We start from the raw sequence: 21,482 nt of genomic DNA, 5'->3' as shown, positions 1-21,482 counted from the left end.
GTGAATTAACTCTCTTATTTTACTAATAATGGCATGTATACCTTTCTTATTACCATGCTTACTCATCCACATTTGGTCAAAGTTGAAATGGCCAGTTACTGAATCCTTATTCTTATTCTCCAAGTCAGGTATCACTAACTCAGATAAAAAGAAATCCTACAATGTGAAACACCTTAAAAAGTTTTGATTCCTAAGCTACACTGTCCCTAACTATTCTATTTCTAGTCATTTGCACAACCTAAATCTTCAATTTGCATATGATCAAATTCTTAAATGAATCTGTACATTTTGAATGTGATGACAATACATTTCAGAGAGAGAGAGAGAGAGAGAGAGAGAGAGAGAGAGAGAGAGAGAGAGAGAGAGAGAGAGAGAGAGAGAGAGAGAGAGAGAATTATTTCTAAAATAGATCTGCTTCTCTGGAGGTGGATTAGCACCTAGTTATACCCTTGTTAAACATGGAAATTATTAAAAAAATTAATGAAAGCAATTACACGTGTATTTTAAATCTGACTTTATAACAGGATAAAAGGTGTCGATCATGTACAAATTGCACCCTATATTGAGACTGCTAATTATGAAAAACATCTTAGCTCATACGGTTGGATATCCATGACTCTGTCTAACTTGAATTTTACCTGCATATGTGTAGTACAGTGGTCCCCCGTATTCGCGGGGGATGCGTACCAGATCCCCATGTGAATAGTTAGAATCAGCGAATGTTTGGAACCCCTATAAAAATGCTAAAAACAGCCTATTTTGTTAGTTAAAACTCAAGAAAAACCACTAAAAATTTTGATACTTGGTTTTTTTAATAGTTTTATCGCAAAAAGTGCATTTAATGATGAAATTGATAAAAAAAAACCAGGAATCAGTGGATGAATCCGCGAATCCGGAGAACGCGAATACGGGGGGTCCACTGTATATTAGTTGACTAATAATAGACGAGATGCAACAAAGAAGAAAATTCAATGATATGAAGAGAATGTGAATGCGAATGATGAAGCAAGAGCAAATTTGGCTAGATTGTAGTAAACTGTGAATTGAGGTGGTAAGTATCTATCAATGGTTTTATGACAGCAGTGAAACTGATAGCACAGCATTCTGGTTTTAATGGGTGTCCTAAATAAATTTGTAACTATGACCATCTGCAATTTGTGAATGTACAATTTTTTAATATCTTACCCCTTTCACATACCTGTGAACGATATAAACGTCATAGTTTAAGATTTTTTCTGCAAAAGAGAGAGAGAGAGAGAGAGAGAGAGAGAGAGAGAGAGAGAGAGAGAGAGAGAGAGAGAGAGAGAGAGATTTTTATTACATATGTAACATGTGTTTTTTGTTTTGTACAGGTTTAATTTCTATTCTATAATTACATTCTGAGAGAGAGAGAGAGAGAGAGATTAATTATGCCACAATACATGGACTTACTGTTGGTAAATGGCAGATTTTAAAATAAACCTGAGGATTTTGAAAACACATAAGTAAGAAGTAAAGAATACAAGTAAGAAAAGGAAAGAGATCAAATAACTTTTCACAAGGAAGCCGGTTAAACATACAAGCAAAGGCAATCATTGTCTGAATGTGGTACCAGTGTGTTTATTATGGACCCAAGTTAGTTTTACAGAGCTAAAAAGTCATAAGAAGCACTTGTCACTCGATACGTATTTTACCATAACAAAAAGAAGCGATGTCGGCAAATCACGCGTAAGTGAAAGAAAGAAACAGGTGAATAATGATCTCAGCCCAGCCAGTAATCAGTGGGAAGAAGACCCATCTCCCACCCATAACCCACCACCATCCCTTCCCATATCTCTCCTCTCTATCGCCTCACTCAGTGTACCGAACACTGGCTAAAGTAAACTTTTTAAAATTACTTATTACTGTATTGTATTTGAATGTTAAATTATTGTGAAATAAAATTTTATTTTTTATGTGAATTGATATTGCTTTATGTATATATATAGTAAAGATTTTATTGTCTCTTCTCCTTCTCTCTCCAAAAGTTTAATGATGCCTGATAACTTGAAATCATTCATTCATTATTCCTAAAAAATAACGCTCCCTCCCTCTATCTCAAGTTATCTGGGAGTCACCGCAATGACGAATTATTTCTTTAATCGTTGTGCTAAATTACATTTAGAAAAGCTTTATTCTTTCATTTACTGTTTGTTGAAATTGGTTATCAATACAAATATGTATACCGTCTAACTAAGCGCAAAGAACACTGGCTAAATTAAGACTTCTTTATTCATTTTTATTTTTATTGTTAATCTATTGCATTGTGACAGTGTTCATATGTTATCATTATGTTAAATTCATTGCCAGATTTCCTTTTATGTGAATTGTTATTACTTTTACATCCATTCAGTAATATCTTAACTCTCTCTTCTCCTTCTCTCTTCAATATCAACACTGCCTTGTTCAGTCTCAAGTCAGCTGTGTGTGATGTCACTGCAGTGACGCTTGGTTTTGTACATCTTTTATGCTAAATCTTATATTGAAATAATTTATTGTTTTATCTATTTTGTTGAATATGGTAACAATAAACTACAAACAAGCAGTCCCCAGTTATTGGCAGTCCGGTTTATGGGGCTTGTCTAGCGCCATAAAATCGGCGATTTGTAGCGCCATAACATACCAAACATAGGCGCCATTTAATTGTTCAGTGGTGCCATAAATCATCAAGTTTTGGTTAATGGCGGTTTTCGCTTATCAGCACCATGCCGAGAACAGAACCCCTGCCAATAACCGAGGGCTGCCTATATTGTGTGTGTGTGTGTGTGTGTCTATCTATCTATCTATCTATCTATCTATCTATCTATCTATCTATCTATCTATCTATCTATCTATCTATATATATATATATATATATATATATATATATATATATATATAAACCATGTTAATACAATTTTTCTTGTAAGACGCAGTAGGCCAATAAATACAAGTGCAAAGAAGATAATCGGTCAATTGGAAGAATGAGTATTTGTTTGACAAACGATACAGTTTTCCTGAAAATTTCATTTGAAAAACAGAATGTTTGACATGAGAAATGTTCAACAAACGAGGCACCACTGTAATTTATCTGGATGTACTATGGATTTACAATGATGACTATCACAAATATTTTTTTTTGCCAAAGAATTTTGGGAAAGTGAAAAATTTTCATGCATTATCTAGTAATTTCTTCTCATTATTTTACCTACATAAAGTTGTATTTGGAGCATTTTCTGTGCCATTCTACAGAGCAATCAATTAGCTAAAAAAATTAAACAAAAAATTAAGCAGTCTTCCTTGAAAATTATTGAAGTTACCTGTCTTTGAAAAAAAAATGTGTAAAATTTTTTTTTATGTGCATCGAGTGGATGACTGGTACTTTTCTTAAGGAAATCATGATGCTACTTTGTTATTTTTTCATATTTTCCTTGTTATAATTACAACTTTATGCATTGCAATAACTAAGTAATTTACCTAGGTGTGTAATGGATAAACAACAAATACTGTCATTAAATATTTTTTAGGGTAATTTTTTTTTGGATGCGAGTGCAAAATTTTCTTGTATCTCGTAATTCATACTCGTTATTTTGGGGGGATTTTGTATGCCATTATATAAAACACCTATTCGGTTGCAAAATGAAAAAAAATTGAGCAGACTACCTCAAAAGTTGTCACAGCCACCTTAAAAAAAAAAAGTTACAAACATTTTTGCACTTTCCACTCCAGTCACTGCCACATTCCACTGACGTAACTGTTTATACATGTGATAAGCAAAAGGGTTAAGCGTCTATGTTGCAGTGTTTTGTTTCATCACTTGCATTCTGGCATGATAAGAACACCCTTAACATTTTTTTTGTGTAAAATGGCACAGCACAGCGTCGAATATTCTATCAAACTGTCATTAGCATGCTCAGGTGACCACCCTGATTAGGTACAATCTGTATTGTCTGGGTTCACAGATAAATATACTAGGCATTGAGAGAGAGAGAGAGAGAGAGAGAGAGAGAGAGAGAGAGAGAGAGAGAGAGAGAGAGAGAGAGAGAGAGAGGGGGGGGGGGGGGGGGCCATGGTTTCAAATATCTGGTTTTGATATGGCTGACTGGTTGGTTAGTCAGACTACAGATTTTGAAATACCAGGTAAATGGAAAATACACCTGTGCATATAAAATCTTTGTCAGGAAATTATCTAAATAGTTATTTCTATTATGATTTTATAAATCTTAACAATATTTAAGAGTTAACAGTGTTTAACTGGATTTCCTAAGTCCGTTGTAAGATGCTACATTTTCCCAGATATGGACAGCAATATGTATTAAAAAAATTAACCATATAGTTAATATAATATTACATCCCCTTAATGTGTACCAGTTATTGCAAAACACCTTTCACCTGAGAAGTCTTAAAGTTACAAAATCTACATCAATAATGCCAAAGCTTAAAAATAAAAAAAAAAAAAAAAAAAAAAAAAAAAAAATGCAAATCTACATATGAATAACTCTTAAATTGTAACAAGCAATAAAATTTTAAACTTTATCTTTAGTACAGAAAATTAATGAAGGAAAAATACCAAATTGTAAACTAATTTGTATTTTTCATAACTAACAAACTGAGGTCTTAAACATTAGGATTTACTAGCGCCAAGCTGGAAACCGGTAGAATTAAAATTACACTTGTGAGATCCAGGGACTAATGGCATCTATACCAGGTCACGGGCATGTATACCCAGAATGCCCACGGCTTACCGTGACCCATCAGTTATATTTCTAACCCAGTTTAGACTGCTAGAGGGTGGTTCGAGGTGGGCCGGTTTAACTGTTCAAGACCTCAGGCGTTTGTTAGGTTATGAAAAATGACAATTAGTTACAAATTTGGTATTTGTTCATCACACGAAACAAACCTTCGGTCTTAACATTAGGATAGACTTACTATTGGAGGGAGGTAAGTCTCTACAACTGACTGGAAGTTTGCCACCTTATCCATTTCCGAATATATAGGGAATTCTAGAGAATGGACAATGAACCTAGGACCAAAGATATAAGCGGATCTATTGGTTTCCTCCCACTGGGTGTAGATACCATTCTACTGTTTACTCTTGTCCCTTGCGACTGGATCCACCTTCACCCCTCTTTCCTTATTATCCAGAGGGTGTGTTGCTACTGAAAAGTATATCATCAGCTAAGATAGCTTCACAGTATGGCTGACCATCTCACCTGCATCTAGTCCGTTCCAGCACATGACGGTACTCTCCTTCATATGCCCGTAGTTAAAGGAGTAGAAAGAAAGTAGTAGAAGAAAAAAAGACCAGTCATCCCATTCATTCTACTTTCATACCTTCATCTTAGACTAGACGCAAACTGAACTCCGCCAGGGGCACTGGATGAACTATATCACTTGGGTTGGGTTGGGCCACCACCACTGACCCAAGGAAAAGGTGTCCAAGGATCTATGGGCAACATCTTTCAAATAAAATGAGGTGAAAGTTGTTTGGCGCTTCCACACGCCAGCTTTCAGAATTTTATCCACAGACATGGTTCTTCTTAAATGCCAGGGAAGCACTCACACACCCCTGATGTCATGAGCTCTAGCTCCCACCTGGCTATCTGACCCTCTGTCTTCTGCAGTATAAGCATTTCTGATTGTCTCCCTTAGCCAAAATGATAATGTATTCTTGGACACTTCCTTCTTGTTCCGTCCTGTACTTACGAACAACCTCTGGCACCCCGGCCTGAGGTGCCTTGTTCTCTTAAGTACTCCCTTAGTGCCCTGACGGGGCACAGGAGCATTTTCAGCTTTTGTCGTTGTCTCAAAGTCTGCCAAGGAAGGATATGGTAAAGGATCGAATCTGCCGTCTACTATTGTTGGATTTTGGGTCTTTGCCACGAATTCTGGACAACTCACACACCATTGATCTCCAACCTCTCGAGTGCTTTATGAGATATGAGAGGCCATGTAGCTCCCCCACCCCTTTTGGTGAAGCCAGGGCAATAAGAAGACTGTCTTCAGGGTCAGGCTCCTATCGTGGACTGCCTTAGCGGTTCGTAAGGGGGTTTTGTCAGACTACTCAGTACCTTGGTCAGATCCCCAATCTGGGGCTTTTAGCTCCTTTGGTGGCATGACTGTTCAAAGCTCCTCATCAGCATGGCCAACTCCCATGAAGACGAGATGTCCACTCCTTTCATTCGTAAGACTGAGGCAGAGCAGCCCCTGTACCCCTTCACTGCAGATACAGACATATGTTTTTCTGTTCTGAGATATATCAGAAAGTCTGTAAACCAATCACAGTATGCTGACCACTTCCCTTGGTATACTGTCGCAGATGATTTTCTGATATTACCTGCCATCTGAGTTGCTGCTTTCTGCGAAAACCCTCGCTCTCGGAGGAGATACTTGACAGTCTCCACCGTGAAGCGATAGGGACTTCACCGACTGGTGGTACCTCTCCACGTGAGGCTGACACAGAAGGTTGCTCCATGGAGGTAACTCTCTTGGCACTCTACTAGGAGTTCCAGTAGTTCTGGAAACCACTCTGCTTCGGCCATAACGGGGCTACCAGGGTCATCTTGAGGTTCTGAGACCGCATTACCCTGTTCAGAACCTGACGGATTAGACAAAATGGAGGAAATGCGTACACGTCCAGATTGTCCCAGGGGTGTTGTAGCGCATCTTCTGCTGCTGCCTCTGCGTCGGGACTACTGAACAATACACTTCCAACTTTTTGTTGTACCTGGTTGCGAATAGGTCTATGATCGGTCCTTCCCACAACATGAGCATCCTGTCCACTACCTGTTGGTGTAGGGACCACTCCGTTCCCAGAATCTGATCCCTGCGGCTCAACTTGTCGGCCACTATGTTTCTTTTTTCCCGGAATATACCTGGCCTTGATGTCTACCAGGTTCTCTATAGCCCACTGGTGAAGTTGAACTGTCATCACATGTAACTGCCGAGAAACTAGGCCTCCTTGCTTGTTTATATAAGCTACTACTGTGGTGTTGTCTGACATCATACCACCGAGTGTCCCTTACTCTCTCCCTGAATTCTTGTAGAGCCAGGAAAGCTGCTTTCAACTCCAGCAACGTTATATGGAGTTCTCTGTCCTTGCAACTCCATTTTGCTGACACCATCAACTCCTCCATATGTGGCTCCCCAGCCTTCTAGTGGACGCATCCGAGAACAGCAAGAGGTCTGGGGAGGATTGTTGAAGGGGGACACCCACTGTCAGATTGTCGTCGTCCACCCACCACAGCAAGTCTTTCCTCACTTCTGCCGACAAGGAAATTTGCTCGTTACGGGGTGATCTTACTGTTGGTGACCAAAACTCCTTCATCCTCCATTGTAGGGACCGACCGAAGGTGTAGCCTTCCTTGTGGTACTAGCTTCTCCAGGGAGGTTAGGATTCCCAGCACCACCTGCCACTGTCTTGCTGGCTGTGTCTGCTTTCCCAGAAAGGCATCACCACTTGTTTGCATTTCTGTACTCTTTGGTCTGTCGGGAATACTTTGGCTGTGTTGTGTCTATCCCATTCCCAGATATTCCAAAATGTTGACTGGATCCAGCTGCGACTTCTGCTGATTCACCACAATACCTAGGCTGTGACAAAGCTGCAGGAGGGCCGCCCTGTCCCACCCTGAGTAATTCTCCCTGGACTTTGCTATCACCAGCCAATCGTCCAGATATCTTATCAGCCTGATCCCCCTGAGCGTGCGACACGCCGACACGAGGGTGAACACTCTTGTAAAAACTTGAGGAGACGTTGTCAATCCGAAGCACAGGACCTTGAACTCGAAAGCTTTCCTGCAAGACTGAAGCGGAGAAATTTCCTGAAGACTGATGGACTGGTATCTGAAAGTATGCGTCCTTAGATCGACTGTCAGCATAAAGTCTCCGATTCTGACTGCTTGTAGAACCATTTTCGGAGTTTCCATCTTGAAACTGGTTTTCCTTATAAACAGATTCAGCGTTGACAGGTCTATTACTGTCTTCCTCTCCCCGTTGGCTTTGGGTACCAGGAAAATCCTGCTGTAAAAGCCTTTGTCGGACTGCATACTTGTTGCACAGCTCCTTTTTCCATCATCTTCTTCACTTCGTCCTGCAGAATAGTGGCCTTCTGAGATTTGTGGGCATACTAAGTGACGTGGGGGTAATGGTTGATCTGTCAGGGGCGGGGTTACCTCGAACGGAATCAAAATACCCGATCCTGAGAACATCCACCACCCACTGCTCTGCCCTAGTTTCCTGCCACACCTTCCAGTGATTTGCCAGGCAACCCCCCACTGGTGTGGCCGAGTGATGGGAGGCGCCCATCCTATCTTCTTGAGCCTCTCCCCCTTCCTCTATTGCCCCTTCCTCTGTTGTTTCTATTGTGAAAGGGCCGATCGTTCGTCCTCTTTGGGGAAGAGGTCTTGTGGACCTCTATTAGGGATGCTATGTCTCACTGGTTTCTTTCGAGACACTGCTGTTGTCTTCCCTCCAAAGGAATAGTTTGACTGTTAGAGGTTTCCTAAACTGCCTGTTGCACCAACTATCGTTAGTGTCCATCCTTCTTCTATCTATCGCTTCTTCCAGTATGACCTCTGGCAACAGTAGTTGCGATTCCAAGATATCCCCATTCCTCATTGCTAACAGGGAATCCAAATCCACATTGCGGCTTAGTCTAGCCAATGCTGCATCTCTTCCTCATTAGCAGGATATTTGCCCAAACATTGGCACTTACGTTTGTCAGGTACGCAATCGCCTTGACCCTGACTGTAGTAATCTAATGAACAATGGTTCATCCACTACTTTTCCTTGTTGCTTCCGAGGATGCAATTTTCGCCCACTGCTGTTGACCAAGTCCTAACCAGGACGCAGCCTGAAAGACAGAAGAAGCTGTTGCTTCTAACGTGGCAGCCTCTTGGTACGTCATCGAGGGGCACTCCATTTTAACCTGATCCAAGGTTAATCCAGGCCTTAACCTTACAACATTAGGGTTCATTTGTCTAGACAGCAAAGGGACTTCGGGTCGTATAATATTTCCTTTGCTTTATCATTGGAGGGGGAATAAATTTAAATGATCATTAGATCTTAAGGAATTATCCCTCCCTGCAATCTTTGCTTTACGTGTTGCAAGACCGATTCCGCATGACTCGAACAAGGCAATTCATACGACACCTTGGTATCCCTCTTTAGTCCAAACGCCATGTCAATTCCAGGAGAAGCATACTGGCCGGTGTTTCTGTCTTCTCCGAAAGGCTATTGAATTGACGAATCAAATCAATAACCTCTGCATACGAGCCGAAACTCTTGGTTTTCTCCTTCCTCCGGCTCTAGTGTACCACCTCTCCGTCACGAGAGATGTTGTCTCGCCTCTATCTTCTGACAGACGGCCCGGAATTCCACGGCCGCCTGCTACGGACGGCGGCCTCTTTGATCTTTGCTGGCGCTGTTGGCTCGATCCCAGATAGTCAGCCAAGGGGAACGAGAACGTCTCACTCTTTCTCTGCTCACGGATCTAGAGCGAGAATCTCGTCTAGATCTCCAAGATGAAGGCTCCCTTAAGACAGAGGTAAGTTCGTCTTTATTAGCATTGGCATCGTTTTCGAGCGTCGGCGAGCCCGGCCTCTGGCCTTCTATCCAGACGGACACTGCCTTCCACGGAACGTATCCGCCGAGGTTGCCAACTCTCTATTTTTCGTACTTTTAATAGGAGCCTTATCGTCCTTCGTACGTATTTTGAACGGCCTTACGGGCGAAACTGGGACCTGCATTCCATCCTCTGCTGCAACCTTTCGCCGCCAACGTCGATTTTACCAGAGGTATCGCAGTTTTTGCGATCCGAACTGGCAACTCCGCCTCGGCCGCTAGCTCGCCGGCCGTCACCTCTCTCGCTTGTTCGGACTCTTGCGAACGGCTTCGTCTGGCAAAACCTTGTGCTTAATAGCCACTGATTTTCCGACCTTCTTGCTGACTTGGAAAAGACAGTCTTCGTCCGAGAAGAGGAAGAATTGATTCTTCTCCTCTTGGCCCGAGGATCGCTAGGAACTCCCCGAATCCTCCTCCAACGCTTGACTGGCGCTCGCCGTGACGTTATCGGACTTAGCGATGACGCCGAAACTAGAGGAAGAAGACGAAGAAGGCGAATCACACTTTCTTTTTGCCTCTCTTATTCATTCCTTCTCCTCCTATATCCTGTAACTTCTGCATTACAGTTTGCATGACGGATCAGAAGGCGTATTAGCGTCTGGGAGAACCGCGAAAAAGGCCGAGAATCGGTCTGTGACGTCATCACGCCTGCCATCTCAGAGTGTGACGTATGTTGTGACGTCATCCCTCTCGTAGGGAGAGACTGAGAGGTTTCTGCTGGTAACCGCACGTTTGCTGCCAAATTACCTCCCACGTTCTGCATCGCTGTAAATACTGAGTGGGATGGTGAAGCAGCGGCATTAATTCCCATAAATTGCAAGCCCGGGGGATGAGGAACATTCAGCGCTGCCGGACCCTGCTGGAACCGTGACGTCATATAATGCGCAAGCAGACCATCCAAGGTTGGTACGCCTGGTAGGCCTAGCGCTGACCACGTACCATCTAACCTATGCGCTTGCGTAGCAGGAGCCTGGAACAAAGATGGCGGATCTCCCCCTCTACTTGCTGGGAAGAAGAGGAGTGCAAATTATTCATAAAATTACCCAAGGCCCCTCCCGACGTTTCGATACAGAACCGCTAGGAGAAACCGAAGGGGTATGAGACAATTCAAAAGCAGGTGGAGATATGGAGCAGCCTGGTTTATTACCGATACAAAAGAAGCCGGTAAGGTTTGGTCATCCAAAGATGGCGTCACCCCTTTCTTTTGTATTGGCTTTTCCCATAGAACTTCTTCCACTGTTCCACCGACCAACCGCGACAAACAGAACACGGATTAGTAACCGTACATACGTTTTTCCCTGCACCTACTACACGTTGGATGAGGATCCGTCGACACCGAGGTTAGGAACCTAGACAAGGGAAGCCACTGACTCCTGGGCATTTCCTTTGTCTCCTCTTCGAAGCGGTAGACGATCCGATGTTGAGGCAAAATTCTCCATCATACCACGTATACACTCTTACCACACACTGATCACACTTGGAGAAAGAAAAGGATGAAAAATAAAAAATAATGAAATGGATAAAGAACGGGCAAACTGAAAAACCGGCTTTAAATGAGATAGACAGTAACACGTCTTATCTTAAAGGCGGTAGGAAAATAACTGATGGGTCACAGGTAGCCGTGGGCATTCTGGGTATACATGCCCGTGACCTGGTATAGATGCCATTAGTCCCTGGATCTCACAAGTGTAATTTTTAATTCTACCGGTTTCCAGCTTGGCGCTAGTTAAATCCTAATGTTAAGACCGAAGGTTTGTTTCGTGTATGAACAAAACTTATCTTTCACAGCTTAATAAAACTATGAGAACAACACTTACTGCAATACCTGGGATAAAACAAATGCACTACTATCATTACATACTACCTGCTCAAATCACATACATCTACTATCAACACAAGTCTTAAAAGATAAAGAAACCAAGCTCCCTAATTATTGCAAGCCTCTGCACACCAAAAAACAGGTACTAGAATGACACCTAATAGGGAAATTTCAATATTTACTTAAAACAGAATATATTACTATTAATGACAACAATACTATATACTCACTCTGCTTGAAGGCATGGTAGACGTTGAGTAATGTAAGGTGATCACCATCAATGTGCGCGAATCTCATCTTGGCCTCATCTGCTGCTTTCTTGGCCTCATTTGGGCGAACAAAGCACTGGGGTACTGTAGCGAGAATTGGGAAACCGACCCGGCCCCACCAAAGCCGCACATAACGGCAGGAGAGGGAGGGTACGGCCCAAACATTAAGCCTCACCCTCCTCACAAGGCGAAGGGCAGCGCCCCTCCTGACTTGCTCAACACTTTACATCAGCCACCTAGGGGAGCTACACCATATTAGAACCACAATCTCCAATGTAACTCCATACAAACAATTCTACGGAGCCCAAAACATTCCGTGTTTCTTCACCAAAACTGTGTGATTCTTGGTGCTTGTCAAGGATAAAGCACTTCTACTTCACTTTTCTTTAAAATGTCTACAGCCTTTTCGATGAAATATTACCTTTACGATGGATGATGTGGTTCTAATAAAGTGCGGCTTATTACGACATAACTTCTTATCCCGTGTTGAAGTCATGCAATTCCACAGAAATCACCGAAGAACAAATCCACCAAGATCAAATAACTGTCGTATAATTTGCTTAAGTGACATTAAGGAAATTGGTTGAGAGCTACTGTCAAGACCAAGCACTAAAATTATTCTTTAAAAATTTAATTGTAACAAATGAAAGGAACTCTAAAGCAAAAATGAAATTTTTCTTGTCAAGAGTTTTTTTTTTTTTTTTTTTATGCAAAATATGTTTTATCAAGAAGAGGTAGTACTTCTGCAAATACATAACTTATTCTTCTCCTTTACAAAATACTCGATTAATCTTGTTTACCTTTTAGTAACTAACCTGAAAGCATAGCAGTTACAGACAGGATCTCATTTGAACAGTTGAAGTCACACGACGCTATCACCATTTTGGCTAACTGTGGATCAAGAGGAAATTCTGCCATAATTGCCCCAAGTTCTGTCAAATTACCTAGAAAAAACATAATTATCATGTTATATTCAAAATACAGTCAAACACAATAAAGATGTGGCATATACTAAGGGATCATAAACTAATAATCCTGTTAAAGTTGGCTTCTAAAGAACCCATTAACATTTATCTTTTTTCTGAAAAATTACATTTTCATAATGAGGTTTTGTATAAACTTACCCAGTAGTTACATTGCTATAGTTTTCCAAGTAACAGCAGCCTAAAACCAAATTTTGCTGGTAGCACTTTGATTGCTCAGTGCACACTCAGCAAGGAAAGTTAAGATACAGTTTTTTAAATCTTCGGACATATATTGTTCAATAATGCCACACCTGGCAACTCTAGAAAGGAAGCAGAGCTTCAAAATCATAGTGTTTGTTGCTTTCTAGATTTCCATTAACTTTACACCATAAAGATTCTGTAGAGGTCCTATAATCATTTATACTTGAATGTAGAAACTGGCTCTATATTATTCGATAATGTTGGTTTGGTAACGTCAGTTCAGGGTAGAATATCAATCATCCTTTTTTAAAACCTACTGTGAAACCTTATTTATAAATAATGTTTGACACTAAACTGATGTAAAATTTATACATAATTGAAGGCGGATCTTAAACAATGAGAGAAAGTGTTTTAAAATTTGGGCAGTACTTGTGGAAATCGTGAGGAACAATATAGTAAAGAATGAAATATTATGACGATAGAGAGAGAGAGCGTGCAAGCATGTGCCTATCGATAGAGATACTTAATTCATTATATTTACTTTGAGAGATTAAGTGATAATATTTTTTCAAATGTTTCAAAAGTGGAGAGAGAGAGAGCATAGGCCTGTCTAGAGAGAGAGAGAGAGAGAGAGAGAGAGAGAGAGAGAGAGAGAGAGAGAGAGAGAGAGAGAGAAATCTGCTTACGTGAAAGCTTAGGCCTATTTATAACTACTTAATTTCAGTATATTTTATTTGGGAGATTGAGTGGGTATATACCATTTTCTAAAGTATATTTTTAGAAGTATAGAGAGAAGAGAGAGAGAGAGAGACAGAGAGAGAGAGAGAGAGAGAGAGAGAGAGAGAGAGAGAGAGAGAGAGAGAGAAATTATAGTATTGGTGACGGACTTGTGACGAGGGAAAGGCAGAAGAAAGAACGGTGAACCAGTGCACAGATACATGGGAAACAGGGTGATATGACTGCCAATATCATGCTGCACTATGCTAGATAAAATTTGAAGGATCATAATATTCAAGTTAATTCTCAAGAGAAATTCATACCCTAATCTTGATTTCATTCGACAGCTGCCGTAACATTCAGATTGTAAATTCCCGCTCGAAAGTTCTAGGGCTCCTCCTCACATCATAGAAAACGCTCCTGCGGATGCAACTAGATTTGCTCAACCTACCTTAGCCGTCACAACATTGACTGCCATTGACGTCAGCTAACTTTAATCACTTTGGAATACAAACATGAGTTTGTAGAAACTAAAATAATTCCATTCACCACTTACGATGTGCAATAATATCCCCGTTCATGAAGGAATACGAGCAAATATTGTTGTCATGATACATAGTACTACAATCAGAAATTCATATTCTCACATTCTATCAACCAGATCTCTATGAACGAATCCATCAGAGAAATTCCAATTACTTCAGACATATATCGTGTTTTTAAGTATCTGAACAGTTTTGTTGTGCAGTTAACTTATATGATATAATTTGCAGTGTATTTTCATATTCTAGAGTAAATTTAGCGATATGTCTTTTCAGTAAAAACAAATGGGAAATTCGATGAACAAAAGCTAATGAAAACTGTATCTTCACTTTTCTTGTCGAGTGTAAATATACAGTACCATTCCCTAAAGGCAATACAGGCAGTCCCCAATTATCTGTGGACTCGGTTAATGGTGATCTGGCTTTATGACACTTGTCTAGCCCCATAAAATCGGCAATTTATGGTGCCATAATGGGGCGAGTTTCTGTTATTGGGACCATAAGGTGCCAATAATAGAGCATGTGTAGCCTCCTGCATGGGGAAATGCTCCTATGGCTATCAAAGTATGACAGAAACCTGCCCTGCTCTGGGCGCAGCACCAAAATAAAAACAACTAGAAAACACTGACACCTACACTGAAATAAAGTAAATTAGGCACTGTCACAAATCTGAGAAGAGCTTTCACTTACGTATTTACCTTTTCTCTAAGCAATGAAAGAAGATAGGTTGCCTCTGGAACGAAGACCACATACATGAAGGACTTAAAACTCACTAATACTTTGCCGTAGCCAAGAGCTAAAAGAAAAATGTCTTCTAAGCTCTTAGTGATGCCTTATCAAAAGGCTCAACTGAGGTTACATTAAAATCTGAAGGAATACGTCTAAATTTCATCGTAAATCATGATAGGAAGATAAAATTTCCAGCACAAAAGACTGAAAACCTCTTCAAACTTAAAATTGTGAGTGATACTCCAGTCAGCATGATGCAGAACTGAAAGCAATGTAAAGTGGTATCCTTTGATCACTGTGACAGAAAATTTTGCATACCTGAGATACTAGTAGAACTTAAATCAGGATGCTTTTGATTTAGTGTATAACGAGGCACTCATTTATAAGCCTCAGAATCTTGGAGTAGGTGAATATATTCTGAAATTACTTATATATTTTCTTACAGGTAAGCAGCATCGAGTTGCTGTGGATGGGATCTTTAGTGAACCAAGACCTATTGTGTCTGGGTTCCAGAGGGCCGTGTTCTTCGTCCAATGTTATATTTAGTGTGTACAAGTGGTATGTCTGTTGGCCTGAAAAACAAGATTGTTCAGTATGTTGATGATGCAACACTCGTGGGTGCAGCAAGTCCCCACTTATGAAAAATGAAGCTGCCCTCAGCCTCAACCAGGACATGGACCGGATTAGGGAATGGTGTAATGTAGTCTGTGGGGTATGAGGCTGAACCCCAGTAAAACGAAAACACTATTGATTAATAGATCTTGTACAGATTTACCAACCCATCCTCCCCTTTAGGTGGATGCAACTTTGCTGAATGAGCTTGAAGCTTAACTATTCTAGATGAAACTTTTGACTCACATCTAACTTTTGAGAAACATCAAATGAAGTTTCAGCAAACTGCTGACAAGGACAACAAGTTGCCCTTGCCTAGGGCACCATACATAACAAGAAAGCAACAGAACAAGTTAACGTCACCTAATGCTGCCAAAATGAAAAAATACACCACTACCCAACCAAAAATAACTGGAGGGTACTCCCCAGTATATAAAATCCAACACCACAATTCAAGGTGAAGAAAGGAAGGAAGGAATGCTTCCTATACTGCCTCCCCCAACACCACCCAGCCATCGAAAGGAATGGGCTTCTGAGATTAAATCCCTGAGGAAGAATACCAGGGGACTCTGAAGGTTGTGTGGGATTCCGAACAGAACACCATAATGATGACAAAGGGGCCCCATATCTTTGCTGTCCTGTTATGGTAAAATTTTCAAGCACTCATGGATCATAATACTCTCCTTGGTTGTTTTGGCATAAAATTTCCGACAAGCTCCTACTCATGAAAGTGGGGCCAAGGATTAGAGATTAACTTGTTTTTGGCTAAGAAGCCTAGAGAAAAAGAGCATACTGCATTCCCTCCTGAAAAACCTTCCTTTTTGTTTAGTGTGAAAAAAGGGTTTTCTAGTAAGGTCTCTTAGAGAGAGAGCATGTAATGGTTCAAAATGTGAACCTGACAACCATTTTAACACGATATCTAAATTCCAGAGAACTATTGTCACTTCCTTCTGTCTAGTTGTATCAAAGGACTTCATAAGTCCAACAAATCCTGGTTGGAGGATAAATCTTTTCTTCTGTGACAAAAAACTGAGTTCAACATGGCTCTACAGCCTTTGATAGTGGATGTGGCCAAAACTTTCACATTCTTCAAAAATAGCAAAGTCTGCTCTCTCATTGACAGATGTCTGAGAAAACAATACCCTGTTTTCATTGCATATATAATCTTTCAGAGGAATTTCGTCAGCAATTGGCAAACTTGTGAAGCTGATTTTGAAAATCATTTCTTGTGCAGGAGTTTCCTGATCATAAGAACCTGGTCAGGGCCAGAGAAGACAACCCTTGATGGAACTGCCAGAAGTGGGGTTGTTTGAGCAGACTAGTCTTTTGTGGAGGAAGCCTTGAAAAATCCGCCAGAAGTTCCATCAGGTCTGGAAACCATTCCTTTGTTGGCAAAAAGGGGCTATCAAAATCATGGAGAGACTTTGGTGTTCGGGGAATTTGTGATTACTTGCCTGACCAAGGTCAGAGGAGGAAAAGCATACAGATGTTTTCCCGACAAATCTTGTAATGTCTGCTGCCTATGCTAGGGGATCTGGGACCGAGGAACAGAACTGCAGAAGTCTATTGTTTCTTGATGTAGAGAACAGGTCTAAGATAGAGGTTCCCCAAAACTTCCAGAGGTCTAGACAAACTTGGTAATCCTGAGTCCACTCCACTGGTAAAACTTGTTTCTAACAGCCCAATTCGTCTGCCAGAACATTGAGTTATCCCTGAATGAATCTTGTCAACAGTGTGGTATGATTTAGATCTGCCCACAGCATGAGATCTTTTTCAGTCTTGTAAAAGCCAAATGAATGAGTTCCCCTTGATTTATTATGTACGAGAGAGCAGTCATATGGTCTGAATGAATTGTTACGACTTTGCCTTCTACTTCCTTTGTGAAATGTTGAAGACCAAGGTGAACAGCCTTCAACTCTGACATTTAGATGCCAACTCTCCTCTTCCTGAGATCATTTCCCCGCAACTTCGCTGTCCCCAAGGACTATTCCCAATCTAGATTTGAAGCATATAAATAGAATTCTAGGATGAGATTCAGTGGTAAGAGAGATTTTCCCTCCAAAAGTCTGCGTTCTACCTTCCACCAACTAAAGTCTGACTTTATTTCTGGAGTCAGTAGAAAAATGATTGAGTCTGGGAATACCTTTCTGTCCCAGTTGGCTCTTAAATAAAACTGGCGAGGTCTCAGATGCAATCTGCTACCTTTCTGTTCCAGCTGGCTCTTAAATAAAACTTGAGAGGTCTCAGAGGCAATCTGCCAAGATGAACGAATTGCTCTATCGATGATAATGTTCCTAGCAGACTCATCCAAGCGTTCGTGGAGCAGTGATTTAAGTGGAGAAATTTGATGACTGTCCCCAAACACAACTCTACTCTATTCTGGGATGGAAAAAACCAAAAACATTCTCAAATACAGAATCTGTTGAGTAGGATTTATCATTATGCCCAGTTCTTGGGATAACTGAAGAGTTTTTTGAAGGTCCTCTGAAAATTTCAACTTTGATTAGGCTCGTAAAATCCAATTGTCCAAATATGGGGATACTTACTCACATCAGATGCAGCCCTTTTGCTACAGGAGCAAGAAGTCTCGTGAAGACTTGCAGCACTGTTGACAGACCAAAATGCATTGCACAGAATTGAAAGACTTTGTTCCCATAGACAAACCTTAGGAATTTCCTTGATTCCTGGTGAATTGGAATGTGGAAATATACGTCCTGGATAGCTATGGATGTCATCTATTTTCTCTGGCAAATGGACGACAGAACAGACTGGTTTGTCTCCATCTTGAATTTTGTCTTCTAAATGAAGACATTCAACCCACTTTTGTCTAGGACAGGCCTCCAGCCCCCTGACACTTCTATTGGCGTCTTTTCTATGAGACATAAAACCTCTTTTGAGAGGGCTAAAGCCTTCTCTGAGCCTTTGTAGTAGGCCACTAAGGGCACTGGAGAGTTCACAAATGGTGGCCTGGCCCCTACTGGAGTTCAGAGGACATGCAAATCACTTACGTCCTATGGACTTTGAGGATGACTTCTTGATTGCTCTGGAGATGAACCTGCCTCCCAATTAAGGCTTGGAAAAGGATCTTTGGCAGCTGCCACAAAAGGGACATGTCTGAAGTGGAGACATAGTCTTAGTTGGAGTAGACGATACTATTTTGGGATGTCTAGATGACTGCATGTGAAAGTCCTGTGTACAGGAGGCCTGCGGTTAACGGCACAATACCTTAGCGGCGAATCAGTTTTACAGCTGTCGTCAAAAATATTCATTAAAAAACAAGGTATTTTAAGGTATTTTTACGGCACAATTGTTGGTTAACAGTGCCGCTAGCACCATTTATTATGTCTAACGAGTACATACATTTGTAAAAATACCGTTCAGACCATAAAGGTTATGCAAATGATATTAAAAAATTTTATTGAGAGTTATTACATAGGTATTAGGGTAAAATATATGCCTCTGACACTGTTCTATGCCAAAAATATAGAGCTAATAAGTGCAAATATAGCTATGGATGTGTCGATTTATTAATGTTCATGCTTTTATGTTTAAAATGTGTATGAAAATGTATTAGTGTAGGGTATTTTTATTTCTGCACCGAAATATGATACAAAGGCAGCTTTTGAAACTGCCCTTCACATTATCAAAGAGATTTTTTCGTGTTCGTTCTTGTGAGTTGCCGCCTGCCGCTCTTCCGAAAATATCAAGCTAAAAAAAGTACAAATTTAGTGATCGATGTGTCGATTTTATAATTATTCATGATTTTATGTTTAAAATGTATGAAAATATATTACGTATAGGGTTATCTTTATTTTTGTACATAAATATGATACAAATCAAGGCAGCTTTTGTAACTGCCCTCCACGTTATCAGAGGATGTTTTTTTATGTTTGTTCTTGTCCGCCGCTGTTCCAAAAACTGCATTTACAAAGAATTCACATGATTATATTTTATTAATTTGGGAGCTAATTATAACTCATTTTGTTAATGAAACTTCAGCTTTTTGTTATAAGTTTTCATGCATTTATGTTTAAAATGTGTATGAAAAATGTATTACACCGTATTTTTTTTATTTTTTTATATAAATATGAGACAGTGGCAGTACACATGTCCATTTGAAGTCTTTGTAACAGCCCTTCACACGATGTAGACAATAGGTTGTTCAGTCGTGCCCGAATAATAAAATTTTGATTTTTATCACTGAATCACACTTTTATAATAAATTATATTTACAATTGTTGCATAAATTGATTTTAAAGACAAAACTCACGAATACATTCGATTTTGCAACACTGCAATTTGATTGTTTTTCCATGGGATAGAAGTACAAAATATAACTGTCCAACTGTCGATATTTTGCTTTGTTACTCGAGCAAAAAATTGAGGTATGCCCGTACGAGCTCGAGATGCCGTTGCTACGGTAGTGACGATGATTAAGATAAGCACAGAAGAAAAAGTAAATATGTATCTTTTCCATAAATCTTTTAAAAAGTTATATATTACTTAATTGTATCCAATAATATTGTACGTATTCTCATATTATTGTATTATAAAATACTATGGTAAAACTAAGCCAGTATTCCGCAGAGCGGCCAATGTTTTGGTTTGGAAATCAGCTGATGGCGAATAGTTTGTTTAGCCATATTTAATGCTATTCTGAGCAAATTTTCTTGCTTCTAGTTAGCATAAACGAATATCTAGATACTTGATTTATATGAGACAAGGTTATTTTTCCTAATACGACGTGTTTTTACATGGAAATATGACTTGAATATATCTCATAGTGATTGTGAGCTAATTTTTTTTGTTAACAGATTACGTTGGTGGCATGTTTATTGAGTAAAAAAAAAATTATGTGACTCCGTTCGCAATTTTCCTTTATATTATCGTAATACGAACTTCATGTTATTTATCTTATATTGGCGTGAAACCAACAGTAAAATGTGTTCTTTCAACCACAGTGGTTTTGATTAAAATTATTTTATCTCAATTTAATCTACGATGGCATTTGTTTACTGGATTTTATCCTTGTTGCCGATGCATGATAATGGTCACTAGCAAATTGAACAGTTTTCTCAGCTTCAGTTATGACTAGGTTTAAATTTAACAGCATATTTCCCGATTGAACTTTGATCTATAGCGAATAAAGTTATTACATTAAGATGTCTCAGTCCTATTCTACATAACGTCATTTATTTAAAAAAAAAACTACCAGGTAATAGTGTTACTATAAGGGTTTTACGGATGGATTGGAAATACATGCCAAATGGATGGTGGTATCCAATTCTGCTGTACCTAAAAAAAAAAAAAAAAAAGTTGTTTCTCATTCAGTTGTTCATGGCTGTAAAAGTTTACTCAATAAGTAGATGTTAAAACCATACTTTCATTATTCTCTTTTGCTGTTTTTGAACTTATGTAACTAGAAGACGGGATAAAGTTAGGCTATTGTAATTTGGTCTCTCATAAAATTGGATTATCGTAAGACAAATTATACGTAACTTGAAGCACTACAGCTACCCTGTAGCACTGTATACAAAACCTTATATATCTTTACATACTCAAGACACCCAAAGGATTAAAGCTTGGCTTTTTATCTCTTTACAGTATTTATAATACTATAGTGTAATGTACAGTACTACTGTATAGTAAATTCCATATTACTATACTGCCGCTAACTGAGAGCCTCCTGTACTCTTCTTCTGGAGATCCGACAAAAACCCCAGAACAATATCTTGTGGGAACAGATGTTGTCTGTCCAGGGACGAAAGCAAAAGAGCTGACTTCTGTAAGGGAGTAATGCCCTTAAAATCACCGTCATGTACAGGGAAGCCAGTTCCAGAAGTTGTCCCTGACTCCCCTATGTATGCATGACAGGACTCCCAGCCAGTCCAAAGAAAACACATCAGAAAGATCAGGGCATTCTTTAATCTTGCGGGCGAGAGCTCCTATCACCCAGTCAAGGAAACTAAAAACTTCAAATACCTTGAAAATACTTTTCAAGCAGTGAGCC

The 21,482-nt window shown here is 39.9% G+C and overlaps 1 protein-coding gene across 1 annotated transcript in view; it reads right to left on the bottom strand.

Annotated features, from left to right (window-relative positions):
- The window catches only part of LOC135221193 (putative pre-mRNA-splicing factor ATP-dependent RNA helicase PRP1), a 171,045-nt gene that overhangs the window by 17,735 nt on the left and 131,828 nt on the right, over window positions 1-21,482 (bottom strand). Inside the window, exons 7-8 of the mRNA XM_064259015.1 lie at window positions 12,522-12,650; window positions 11,668-11,790 (exon numbers count right to left, since the gene is read on the bottom strand). Coding sequence (XP_064115085.1) covers window positions 11,668-11,790; window positions 12,522-12,650 — 252 coding nt within the window. The remainder of the gene's footprint in view (window positions 1-11,667; window positions 11,791-12,521; window positions 12,651-21,482) is intronic.

This window comes from Macrobrachium nipponense, chromosome 2 (genome assembly GCF_015104395.2).
Source record: "Macrobrachium nipponense isolate FS-2020 chromosome 2, ASM1510439v2, whole genome shotgun sequence".
Classification (NCBI taxonomy): domain Eukaryota; kingdom Metazoa; phylum Arthropoda; class Malacostraca; order Decapoda; family Palaemonidae; genus Macrobrachium; species Macrobrachium nipponense.
Note: the sequence above shows the minus strand (reverse complement) of the source record. Positions and strands in the feature narration are given on the sequence as shown.